The sequence below is a fragment of the Cydia strobilella genome, chromosome 3, assembly GCF_947568885.1.
Source record: "Cydia strobilella chromosome 3, ilCydStro3.1, whole genome shotgun sequence".
Classification (NCBI taxonomy): Eukaryota; Metazoa; Arthropoda; class Insecta; order Lepidoptera; family Tortricidae; genus Cydia; species Cydia strobilella.
In genome coordinates, this window is record NC_086043.1 from 17,997,617 (window position 1) to 18,010,483 (window position 12,867).

The window sequence follows — 12,867 nt, forward strand, 5'->3', positions numbered from 1 at the left end:
CTAACCGCTTTTAGGGTTCCGTACCCAAAGGGTAAAAACGGGACCCTATTACTAAGACTCCGCTGTCCGTCCTGTCACCAGGCTGTATCTCATTGAACCGTGATAGCTAGACAGTTGAAATTTTCACAGATTATGTATTTCTGTTGCCGCTATAACAACAAATACTAAAAACAGAATAAAATAAATATTTAAGTGGGGCTCCCATACAACAAACGTGATTTTTTGCAGTTGTTTGCGTAATAGTACGGAACGCTTCGTGCGCGAGTGCGACTCGCATTTGGCCGGTTTCGGACGGACAGCGGAGTCTCAGTAATATTAGGGTCCCGGTTTTACACAAAATAGGTTAACAAAAAAAAGACTTCAAACACATTAAACGTACTTAAGAACCTACCGTACCGCACACAAGAAACGCCTCATAAAAGTTCTCAATAAAAATAATGATACTTATTTCCCTTCGCAGATGTCACAAATCGGACTTACAGAGTCTGTGAAAGGCGACCTCCGCAAGTTCGAAGTATGGCGGGAGCACCGATTAGAAGTACACACGATCACAGCGCCCTCTGTGGAAGTGAAGCGAGCGTGGGTCGAGCGCATTAAAAGGGTTCTACTCGATCAGCTGAAAGAGCTCAAGGGCGAGCGAGTCAGGAAATACGGCATGCAACACAGGTTTGTGTCATTGACCGACGTTACTTTTCGCAGTAAAATTAATCGGCCAACGAGGTTAATAACCTCCTAAGGCCCAAGGTCTTACCTATCCTCCACAGTTCTCCTCTTCAGTTCGATGAAATTGAAATCCTATTCAATGGGGTTGGCCGGTCGAAGTGTTTAGCAGGTGGCGCCAGCATAGCTTGCCCTGTCAATCCCCAGAAATGTGTAAAATTTGTGTTTTTTTAATGCCTGGATGCCAGCCCTTTAAGCCAAATCTCATAGAAAAAGGGGCAAGCTATGATGGCGCCATCTCTGCAAATCTTTGACAGTTGCCAACCCCATTGGAACAGTCGCTTTTGCTTTGTTTCGTTCAGTTTTCCAACAACGCAAAATCATTTTGCCTACACTATAGGTTCAAATTTCAGTAGCAAATTTTGGATTTTTCATTTGTATGACTGGACCTTGAGGATAAATATGTGTCTTCTGTCATACGTCGGTAGGTTGTAGGTTTAAAACTTCTGCCGTATTTGGAAGCAACGGCTACTAAATATTGAATGGTGAATAATAGAGAACACCATTTATGGTCATAGCACTTTTTGCAACTGTCCTCGATCCTTATAACTTTATAAAAAGTGCCGCTTTCAGGCAATAGGTCTATTGGTATTCGGTCTCGGCAAAATACCTATTTGCAATTATTTCCCATACTAATCCATTATCCTTCAGCAGGACACTAATCCAGGCCAGTTCCTGGGACCTGGGCCCCCCGGGGCCGCAAGCCAAGCCCCCCGCCCCCGCCTCCAACCCCCGCACGGCGTCCTGCGACTCGCACGACGAGCCCTGCTGGTCCACCGACCCCTCGGAGGACGAGGAGGACGAACCCGAACAGGCGCCGGTATGTGCAACTTGAAATAAACTTTATTGTGCTGGGATAGGAGTTAGTTTGGGTTGGAATTGGGGATGTGCTATTGTGACAGATTTCAGAGAGGTAGCTCGATGGTATATGGAACTCCTGTCAATAAAAGCGTTGTTCACGGCAGCGGATTATGATTTGATTTATAAGGAGAGTTCACATTTAAATATATAAGTACTTTAGAACCTGCTGGAACCAGCATATCGCTTTCGGCTGCCGTAGACAAATGAAATTTTCGTTAATTTCTAGGCTATTTAAAATGTTTATCGCTATTTATTGTCTTATCTGTTCGAGTCTAAAGGACAAAATATTAATTTGTTTTTCGCACGCGGTAACGAATTGCGATAACCAATTTAGATTTCCTAAATTTTACTTGTTATTTTGAAGTGTTTTAATTGTAAATGACGCTCCTTCACTGTACCTAATTATTAATAGTGAAGAACACTTGAAATAATAAATTGTGTTAAATATTGATACTTGTTTAAATAACCGTAACGTGCTGTAACCGGAGAAACTAACAGGGTAGAATAGTGCTTCCTGTCGCCAGAGCTTTCTTAATAGGGGTCCTAATAGCGACTAATTTTGGGTTTGCAGTGTTGAATGAAGTGAAACCCACTGTCTAAGTAAGTTTTAAGATTATTAAAGGAATGCGGGCTGAACCACGGGTATGGCATGAGAGGCTGACCCCAGCACTTAATGCTTCCCAAACATAACATTAAAGCAAGAAAAATCAGGATGCCGAATCCAATAGTTTATGCAAGCTTACCTAACCGAGAATTTGCAGCAGTTTAAATAGACCTAGGCATAGAGAAAATGCTGCAAATTTTCCAATAATAAAAATTCTCCATGACGTCCGTTAGAATTCACGCCGTCCACTGCATAATTAAGTTAGCCCACCCATCATCGCTTTTAGTTTATTTGAATCCGAATATTAGCGACCGCACCAAAGGGTTATGGATTTAGTTCTGCACATCCACGTCGCACAAATTAACACGAGAAAGCTTTTTTATCAGGTCACGCTCAGAGTGGCTGCTTAATACCGGCGCCATCTTGTCGCAATGCGATCGTAAGATGGCGGGTGCTCTAAGATGTGTTGTTCAACAGGTGACGGAGGCCGTCGGTCTCAACGGTACCATACACAGAGTGGTACAATTCTTTTCTGTATCGGGGTCTACACAGGCCAACTCCACGTTTTACGTGTCCCAGTACTGATAGTTTCTCTACAGAGCTTTAGCCTGTAGAGGTTGTAAATACAATGAAAGAGACTGAATTATCCAAAGTTAAAAGTACATAACCAAAGAGTTCGACAGCGAACGTGGATATATCAGTTGTTATTGCCGAACATTAACTGTCGTGTAAGTCATTGTTTTGTTTGTTATGTCATTCATTTGTCAGTGTGCTTTTTAGTTCTGTTAACTGCGCTTGCTTCGATAAATGTTCGTTTAATGTTTACGATACATATTTATTTTTGTTAACGAATGGTAGAATATAATGGACATTGGACATCATCGTATCTTCATGGACAATACTGTACTATCGTTTGACACTGAATGTTACTAAAATGACACGTATATTGACATGTATGAGATAAGTTGTGAGGAGTGTTTGATTCTGCACTGCTCGGCTCGGCACGGCTCTCGGCTTGCACTCTAACCACGGCTTCTGACTGCGGTCTTGGCTTATACTTACTGTAATATTATTTCTATACACTACTATGGAAGGAACACGATGTACTTGCACTGTACGTGTACAGGTATACTGACAATATATATTTAATTTACTTACCCATATCACAAATTATATTGTCAGAATATAGTTTCCACTCTGACACGCATATCAGGAACACGATCAACGCACGTCTTCTTAAGGAGAGTCATGACAACATATCTAAGCTTCATAAAAATACCTAAGTCTGATGTACTTTTAAAGAAAACGATTTATTTTATTATTATGAATCATAAATAAACATGAAAGCGCTATTAGGAATAAGAACGTATCAAAACAATGATTCCCTAATTATTACTGTATCATAAGAAAACACGTCGAATTTAAGAATATATATTATAGCATAAATTAGTATAATAAGTATATTGTATGTCTACTAACCACTACATATATATGAAACGTGTGAATGTATAAATCGCTTAAACAACTGCATGGTTTAGTTATAAGCTAGCAAAAAGATAGAAGTGCAATAGTGTTGCATTTTTGCCGGCAAAAAAACGCAACCCTAAGGTGAACTGGTTAAGTTCAAATTGCATGCTTCGGTTGATGTGTGAGTGAATGATAATGGTTCTACTAAACACTAACAGATATATACCTGCCTACTACATGATAAAAACCCATCATTAAGTGATAGCTTATAGCCTACTAAAATAAGAAAAAAATACCATATAGTACCTATCCTATGTAATAATGATTATTATAGCAAACTGTAAATGACGATTTTACCTATGTCCTTTTTATTTCAAATCATACGAGTAGTATCTAAATAGATAAAGCTATAATAGTTTGTTCCATTTGTGATTGGGCTTAGCGCCGAGCTACATTCATTTTTGATAATGCTTATATCAGTTCAATAGTCTAAAGTTTACTCAACAGACGTTCAAAACATACGAGTCGATACCTATCACCTTGTACCTCACAAAACAAACCTGATGTACGTTTCTTATAAAAGAAGTGTGCCTGCAATATTCTTGTTGCACCTTATCTTCTTGTTTCTACTTCTTTAAAGAACCAAATCTAGTTTTCTCTGAAATCCCTTACTTTGGGTATAGATTGAATTGTATGGAAACAGAGAAGAAACTTATTCATAGAAATTACTAATTATCGTCTATCTCGGTATAAGGTAAAACCTTTAAGGTGACCTTTTGAAAAACAAGGTAAAATTGAAAATTTATTCTTATAACTCAATGATAAACACGTTCCCTAGATACATAACCAGTTAACTTACCATTTGCGAACTTTATTACAAAGTGATAAGGCCTACTACGAATGACTAGTTGAATGTGACACACTAAAGCACAGAATAAGTAATATTTAGTATTATCATACAGAACGGCCACGCGCCGCCCCGCCCCGACTCGAATTACCTCGCCCCGCGACAGCAGATTGACGGCCGTTTGCCGGCCGCTCAGTTTTATTTTTAAGCAATTACTAACTCTATGACGCATGCCGCGTGTACAGACGTGCCGTTCACACATAGAAACGCACGTGATTTTTGATGTATGGCGTCCGCCCGCTGACTAAAGTATACCATATTGTGTAGTTAAGTTAAGGTTATAATCCGTGTGTGTGCGCAGGCGGTGGGGTGCGCGCTGATGGCGTTGTCAGAGTACACGGCGGTGGGCGCGAGCGAGGTGTCGCTGCGCGAGGGCCAGCAGGCCGAGCTGCTCAAGGTCGGCTGCGCGGGCTGGTGGTACGTGCGGCTGGCGGGTACGTATTATCCGGCGATCTTAATCCATCCGTGTTAAAATGCGATATAAAACACGGTAGCAGTGGTGGTATTGTTTCGACGTACTTAGCACATGCTTTCGGTGCAAGATTCTATGGGCCACTCGGCTCTGCGCGCCTCATTTAATACTATGATCAAGACTACCTGAAAGGTGTGCTAGCACAGTCGACCTGGTTTCCATTTTAATACACGTAGCTGATTTAGTTGTACAGAGTTATACAGGGTGTCTCCCATCATGGGGCTTTAAATGCAGGGCTCGATTCTACTCGCTACACTGAGCTACTTTTATTACGTTGCCAACCCTGAAATCGCGAAAAAAATATTGGTATTTTCGTACATTTTTGCTGATCAGAATATGTCTACGTTTTCTATGGAAACACCAAAATTTGGTCTCATAGTAAAAGTAGCTCGATTTAGCGAGTTGAATCGAGCCCTGATTTAATGTCCCAATTGTGGGAGACATACTGTAGTATACTACATGAGATAACTGTCCCGCAACGAATTCAAGTTTCAATTTCCTGTCCAGGCGGCCACGGCGAGGGCTGGGCGCCGGCGGCGTACCTCGACCAGCGCAAGACCTCCCGCTCGTCCAGCCGCTCGCACGACCGGTTGCACGACCACTGACTCCAGTCGCAACTGTGCCTACACCACTAACAGCTCTTGTATAGGTCGACAGCTAACTGATGTTATGAAAATTCAATTAAGCTAAGTTTGCAATGAATATGGCAACCATATGCTATGACAGAGCCTATTTGGTGTCCTTAACCCCTCGAGTCCCGCGGACGCGATATCGAGTCGGCAAAAAAGTTACCGATGGGATATTCCACACGCTACTAACTAAATGTTTGAAAAATCTGAAACCCCTGGTAGTTACTTAGAGGTTTGAGCGATAACGACATCCTTAGAAAGATATCGGACATTATTACGTAAGTACGTCTGTCAAATTGTTCATTGCAAGCTTAGCTTGATTTAATTGTATCCTTATTATTCAGCGATCAACCTATAAATTCGGGCGCCATTGTAACGTAAAAAATAACATGCCTAGAAAATACGAGGTGGATTTAGTAACGCACGTTACTTAAGGATGGACTAAGAAATATGTCACAATACCTATAATGGAGTTATAAAAAGTAGGTAAAGGTGTCTTTTAGGCTTGGCAAGTGACTGTGGTTGTATTTAGTGCGACTTACGTTCTTTATAAGTAAAAGCTTTTCGGTCGCCATAAACAATGAGATGAGCAAGGAATTATTTTATGTTGATGGCCAGTCAATTCACAAATGAAATTTATATAGTGATAGAAATTGCAAGTGTAGGTAACTTCAAATTGTACACTTCAAAGTCGGAACACCTGCTTTAAAATATCGATAGGTAATGAGAGTAGCGGTTTGATATTGGATTGTATGTATAGGCACCTTTAGTAGAGTCACCCCACCTCGTTGTTAATGTCGAACAATAATATTTGTTAATTATTGTAAATGTTGTTCTAAAGATTATTGTAAATTAGTATTAATCGTAGCTGAGACGATAAGGTAATCCAAAGCCAAGACCGTGTTTAAAGTGCGGACGCATGTTCTTCACTGTCTATTATTCGTGACACACGTTTTTAGTTACGAACTATAATGAAACTTAATGTTATGGAATTATAGTTGAAATTTAAATGGCACTCACACAATATACTTACAGACCTTTCGACTTTGAATACAAAGATGCTATTGAAATTGCAACTACATATAAGTTCATGGCAATAGGTTTTATTTGTGCAAGAAGTGTGTGACGTGGCATCATATGCGTAGACTTTTTAAAAGGAATATAAGGATTGTGTAAGTCCCTGTTTTAAACATGCATTCCCACTTTATGCGAGACTGGTAGCGTAGCGCGTTAAGTAAGCCGTGACTGTTTCATAATTGTTCTGTACATATTTTTATTAATTAATTATAGTTATTTATTTGCTACGGCTTTTGGTGTTAACTCGTACTCGCCTTTTCCATGACAGTTGTTGTGGGTGTATTGTACCGTTAGGGACCTGTGTATTATAGTTAAAGTTTGCTCTTACTGATTGATTGTTCATGGATGTTGTCGATTTTCGATGGTGAGGTATAAGCTGAAAATGCGGCTTTCCGCGCTATAAACAAATAATACCATAGATATTGTGTGAGTGTCCTGCCCTAGTTTTTGTCCCTAAGGTGAGACGTAGATTTCATTATCATCGATCATTTTCATATCACTAGTTATCTTTGACAAATTTATAACCTACAGAATTTTACTAAAATCATATGAAGAATCAAATTATGTAAGTATTGAATAAACTCTTACATATAAATTACATAAGTTAAGATGAAATCGGGATCCATATTTATACATTTTTAAATATCTTATTAATTCAGGCATCGTAAACTGCGAGCGAAATCCATTGAAGTAAGGGGCCCACTGACTATCAGTCCGCCGGACGATATCAGCCGGCCAGTTGTTCGGAACTGTCAAATTTTTGTTTTAACTGACAGGCCGATATCGTCCGGCGAACTGATAGTCAGTGGGCCGGTACTTCAATGGATTTCGCTCGCAGTTTACGATGCCTGCTTATTATGTACCTGTTTAATTGGAAGGTGCTTAAAGGTTCATAAATCATAATGCCTATAATGGTGCATGTTTTTTTTTGTTTGTTAATGTCCAAGGAATTTGGTCAATAAAAGGAGACAAATCCAAGTATATTTACTTATTTTCAATTGTATCCACAATGTTGCAATATTTACCGATTTTTGATTAATATTTATGAATAAAACATGAAGGTACACGTGAGATTTGGTCCGTCTAATAACTCCTCCAAAGAGTTTGATTACCAAAATGAAAAAAGCCTGTGTCTAATTAAGAATGACGTCAGATCTTAAGCTTCCTTAATACCAAATTTCATTAAAATGGTTTAGAAGTTTAGCCGTAAAATTCATAGAAAGAGTGTAATTTATAATTCTAGTATGACACTATATAATCTATGTATGTATGTACTAAAATGTACGTCTTCTTTTCATCCCAAACCCTTGGACATTAAACCCTTTTAATTACTTTGATTACAAGTAGGTATGTGTTTTTGCTAGTCGGCATTCATTTAAAATTTAATTATAATTACTTTTGTAGATGAAACAAAATCAGTCGTCATTTTCATTTTCCATTGTGAATGCGTAGAAGTTGTCTCTTAGTGTCACTTTTTGACCTGTAGTTCCATGTACCTTAATGTGTTATTTTCATTTCGTGAAAATATTTTGTAATATATAAACTAAGTTCATTTTCGAGCTGACCACAATACACTTATTGTCCATTTGATTTGTGTTTTATTAATTTTATACATGAATTCCTACTATCCCATTACTAGCTTATTATTCTTCTTAGCTTATTATTCATTCTTACAGGTATCATACGCGTCAAAAGTATCTCTAATAGCTCGGATCGCATTTCGAACCAACGCGTCTATCCTTAGAGAGCTTAACGTCTACACTGGCCGTTTTGTGCGCAAGGAAATTGCCTTGTGCGTATGCTCGCTATGTGTGGACCCGGCTAAATAAGGCTTTTACCATTTACATCGCAACTATTAGAGACTAACGGAAATGTTAAAGCTGCATAATGCCGTAATTAATACCCTAATTCATGTTTCAAAGTGCAAATATTGTGTAACGGCTGTGAATTTCATAGTGATTTTTATACTAATTAACCATTTTAATATCCTCATATACCGTTTTAACTCGTATTCGTAGGATTTATATGACTATTACTCTTTTTAAAAGATCTATGAAATAATCAATTACCCTTTCCCCTGACTCTCCCTATTGTAAGTTACACTATAACCAATCATATAAGAATTCCATCGTAACTGTTTTACTAAATGGCGTTGCATGAGTTATAATCAATCTACTTAGTTGACTGCTTAAACATCGCATTAAAACACGATTTATTTTTTAACAACGATCGGTATGTAGCTACTTTCTTTTATAGCATGTTTATTGCATAATATGCAAAATATTGTTCTGTAATAATGGTCAAACGAAGGCAGTCTTCTAATTTAATGGATTCACGAAACCTTCTTTGGCAAACTTTTAAAAGTCAGTCTCTATGACTTAAATCGCGCTCATTCGAGACAGCATTTACCGTTTACCTACAATGAACTAAACATAGCAACGCTTTACTCCCACGACAAGCAATATGCGTGCAAACTCACAAAAATATTATCGACCTTATTAACGTAGATATTAGGTTGAAAATAAAAGGTAAGATTTACGAACAAATGTGTGTTCCATGCACTTTGATTCATTCAATTGTTTTGGCTCACGCTGTTTAGCTTGACCTGATCATTTGGCTGACAAACTTATGCCTACGAGTAGACTAGTATTTAGGGCACATCCCTAGTAGTGGGTAGAAACATTTTGTAATAGTCGTTTCTAGAGTAGTTTACACGTTGAAATAGGATTTTTTACATAATCTATGTACTACAGAACCTATGTTCGTTACCAACTTAAATATCAAAGTTTTAAGTAGGGCAGATGCTTCGGTTGTGGCCACTAGCTCGGTTTTGGCCATCTATTGTCTAAACTAAATATACAATAAATTTATCCGTTATATATCATTACATACTCAATTAGTTACCTTACAAACGCTTTAAAAACTTTACTAAAAAAAGAGATTAGATAAGACAAGATAAGATAATATTTATTCATTTAAAACTTATGCTAATTGGTTTTATACAATGGTAAATGGATTATTTAAATATGATAGTTATCTATTTATTAAAATTTTAACTGACCAAAAAGGGTGCTAAGGTGGCCAAAACTGGGGCATCTGCTCTATTTATGAAGTGTTAATAAGCAATCTGGGCAGAGTTTTCAGTGTTGGTATGCCTTTAATCGAGCTTATGATAATGAAATACTATGTATTAACTGTATCAACGCCTGACAAAACAAATTATGTTATCAAGAATAAAGTATTACGGAATAATAAGCGTCTTATTTTTTAACTTGTTTACCTATACATATTTTCCAACGAAACCTGCATATCAATATTATTCATAAAATATTAGGTATGACGAGACATTTGTGTGTGTGTGTATAGATAGATACATCAGATACCCATACTTCTAGTGAATTTAGAAGCAACATTGTTCCTAGATAGGTATATAATTAAATAAGATATTCAAACACAATGTTCAAAGATTTTAAATCCACTGTATTTGCTCAAAACAAAATAGGCCCTATAGAAGATCAAATATAAAAAAATTCAAAAATACAGCAACTCAACCAGTCAAAACCATGACAAGATAAAAAACGAGATTTGTACAACACCTTTCCTTAATATGTATAGTGATTATGTTTACTGAGCTGCCCGTTGCCTGTTGAAGATCCTGGTTTTGAAGATATTGTCAATCTTGCTGAATACGGTCTCTGCTGGCTTGGACGCATCCACTATGTGGTGAAGTCCTTTTCGCATGTAATAGTCGACTAATGGCACAGTTTGACTGTTGTATGTTGCTAACCTCTTTTGAAGAGCAGCAACATTGTCATCAGAGCGACGGACCAAGGGCTCACCGGTCACATCATCAGTCATTGGTTTCTTAGGGGGATGGAACTCTTCGTGATAGCTGCGGCCACTCGTTGGGTGGATCAGTCTGCCGGTAATCCTGCGCACCAGCAAGCTATCCTCAATACCAAATTCAATGACTGCATCTAGCTCTGCTTTTCTTTTCGCCAATAACTCATCAAGCTGGAAGAAAGATAAAAGTGTGTCAAAGATAATGACTAGTAGTTACATGAATTAATCACTGATGTGGCCTAAATGACAGATAAAAAATAAGTATCAATTATTGATAACTGGTTACAACAACAATTTATTATCAATGAAAAGCATAGAATAAGAATTATATAATGTAAACTGGACACCAATAAGTTCACTTTCAGAGAAGTGCATCTACTAACATTGTTTACATGATAATACAATGTCATTTGTATTATTGTATTGGGACAGTGCACGATGGCAGCACCGCCTAGCGTTTGCAACTTTGTAGGCGCTGTCAAATAATGAGCACAACAAACGCAAATTAGGTGCCGGTTGTTGAGTTGCAGAAAATCGCCCGAACTACTGAGCGCAACAAAATAAAGATTATTCCTAAAAAATATTTACTTTAATTAATGCACTTAACGGAAACTTTTGATTTTTAATGTTAAATACACTTGGTATTGCTTTACTGATAATAGTAAAAATCATTTTCTTTGTTGTTGTTTCATTACAAATTCAATGAAAAAATGTATGTGTATTATGTTTTGATGGCCCACTTCGTGATCCTCTTCCTTGGGATACGTATGATGCTTGCAAGTATAAAAACTTTGCCCTTTTTAACCGCCTTCATTCACAAGTTTTAATCAACACATTTAATGTCAAAAATTATGTTTTCCCGCTTAACGCACCACCCACTTTGCATGGAGCGAATACTTTCATGATACTGATACAGCATTGTATTTCCTGTAACCATAACAACAAGATAATGTTTAATATTATCTCACCTTTGATGCTTGTGGCACAGTCCTAGGGAAGCCATCCAGCAGGAACCCATACTTGCATTCAGGCTGATCAAGGTTCTTGTTGATCATGTCCACAACCAACTCATCTGACACCAGTTTGCCGTCATCCATGACCTTCTTCAGCTTACGTCCGAGCTCAGAACCCGAGGAAACCTCCTCGCGAAGCATATCACCAGTGGAGAGGTGGCAGACAGAGTATTTCTCTTTCAACTTTGGGGCCTACAAAACAAAAAAATATGTAAATATTTTATACTGCATAAACAAACATGAGATAGTAATAATTATGTAATGATAACATTGATAACGTAACACCATTAATTCAAGTACCAAGTTATTTGTAACAGACGAACGATATTTATGAGATTAAATGAAGGTCAAAGAGCACAAGTGATTATTATTATGTATCCAAGCTTACCTGAGTGCCCTTGCCGGATCCCGGTGGCCCCAGAAGCACTGCCCTGATACCAATAGGGTCATCATTGGGCCGGGGCTTCACTGCAGCAGCTGCTGGTGCCATAACGCTGGAGTTATTTCAGTTAGGCCCTATAGAAAAAAAAAACCTTATAAAGTATTCACAATAAATATAGAGAGTAAGTCGACCGCAAGCGTCCAGCGCCGGCTAAATCGTCAAGCGCACTATTCTATCCTTTATCTGAATTAAAAGTATACACTCCTACTTAGGTACCTACGGAGTTTGTTAAATAATTAGTGGCGAAAGATTGATGCCGCCGACATGTGGTGACGTCGGTCGATAAACGTCAAAATCAACTGTTAATTTTGATTCGCACCATTTGAGATCCTCAAGGAACAGCCAAAGCCCAAAACTATATAATTACACAAAACAAAAATAAAGTAAATAAACTACTTTAAGATATGATTATATATTATGTAAATCTGTGTTTTGATGTAAATCATTGCTGCATGATATACTGAATGGATCATGTGTAAATGGTACGCCACTTTACTAGTGAGTATTATATTCTTTGCACTTTACTCACTTTCCATCGCGTTACTTCTGAAGCTCAAACGGTTATTTTGACAGTTTGAAATTTTGAATCTTTAAATGTCAAACATTATCTCAATTATCTGTGGTATCATGGTATGTTTAATGTTCAGTGTTGCCAACTTGGCATAATTGGTGCCAGATATGGCATAATTTCACACTCTCTGGCATCGAAAATTTCCATTTAGCATCTGGCATCTTTTTTAGCATAATTTAGTGAATCAAGTGATTATGTCCCTAAGCCAAGTTTGAAACCTACTTGGCAGTGATAGACAATCCATGGCACAACCGCCAAAGG

At 37.9% G+C, this 12,867-nt stretch overlaps 2 protein-coding genes across 11 annotated transcripts in view; one reads left to right on the top strand and one right to left on the bottom strand.

Moving 5' to 3' along the window:
• The window catches only part of LOC134755979 (guanine nucleotide exchange factor DBS-like), a 129,142-nt gene extending 123,258 nt beyond the window's left edge, over positions 1 to 5,884 (top strand). For 3 of the 10 annotated variants that reach the window (XM_063692711.1, XM_063692712.1, XM_063692710.1), the window contains exons 17-20: positions 461 to 666; positions 1,372 to 1,540; positions 4,861 to 4,993; positions 5,539 to 5,879. In XM_063692711.1, the coding sequence (XP_063548781.1) occupies positions 461 to 666; positions 1,372 to 1,540; positions 4,861 to 4,993; positions 5,539 to 5,636 (606 nt within the window). In that variant the 3' untranslated portion in view covers positions 5,637 to 5,879. Of the gene's footprint in view, positions 1 to 460; positions 667 to 1,371; positions 1,541 to 2,152; positions 2,643 to 2,662; positions 3,441 to 4,860; positions 4,995 to 5,538 lie in introns of those variants that run through there. The other 7 variants (XR_010129092.1, XR_010129091.1, XM_063692707.1 and 4 more) reach the window with 7 other exon arrangements.
• Positions 5,885 to 10,203: 4,319 nt separating this feature from the next.
• LOC134756032 (adenylate kinase) lies at positions 10,204 to 12,332 on the bottom strand. Its single transcript, XM_063692803.1, has 4 exons — positions 12,256 to 12,332; positions 11,982 to 12,109; positions 11,549 to 11,785; positions 10,204 to 10,751 (listed from the first exon to the last, which is right to left on the bottom strand). The coding sequence occupies exons 2-4, from the start codon at positions 12,081 to 12,083 to the stop codon at positions 10,362 to 10,364; spliced, it is 729 nt and encodes a 242-aa protein (XP_063548873.1). The 5' UTR covers positions 12,084 to 12,109; positions 12,256 to 12,332; the 3' UTR covers positions 10,204 to 10,361.
• Positions 12,333 to 12,867: the final 535 nt, after the last annotated feature.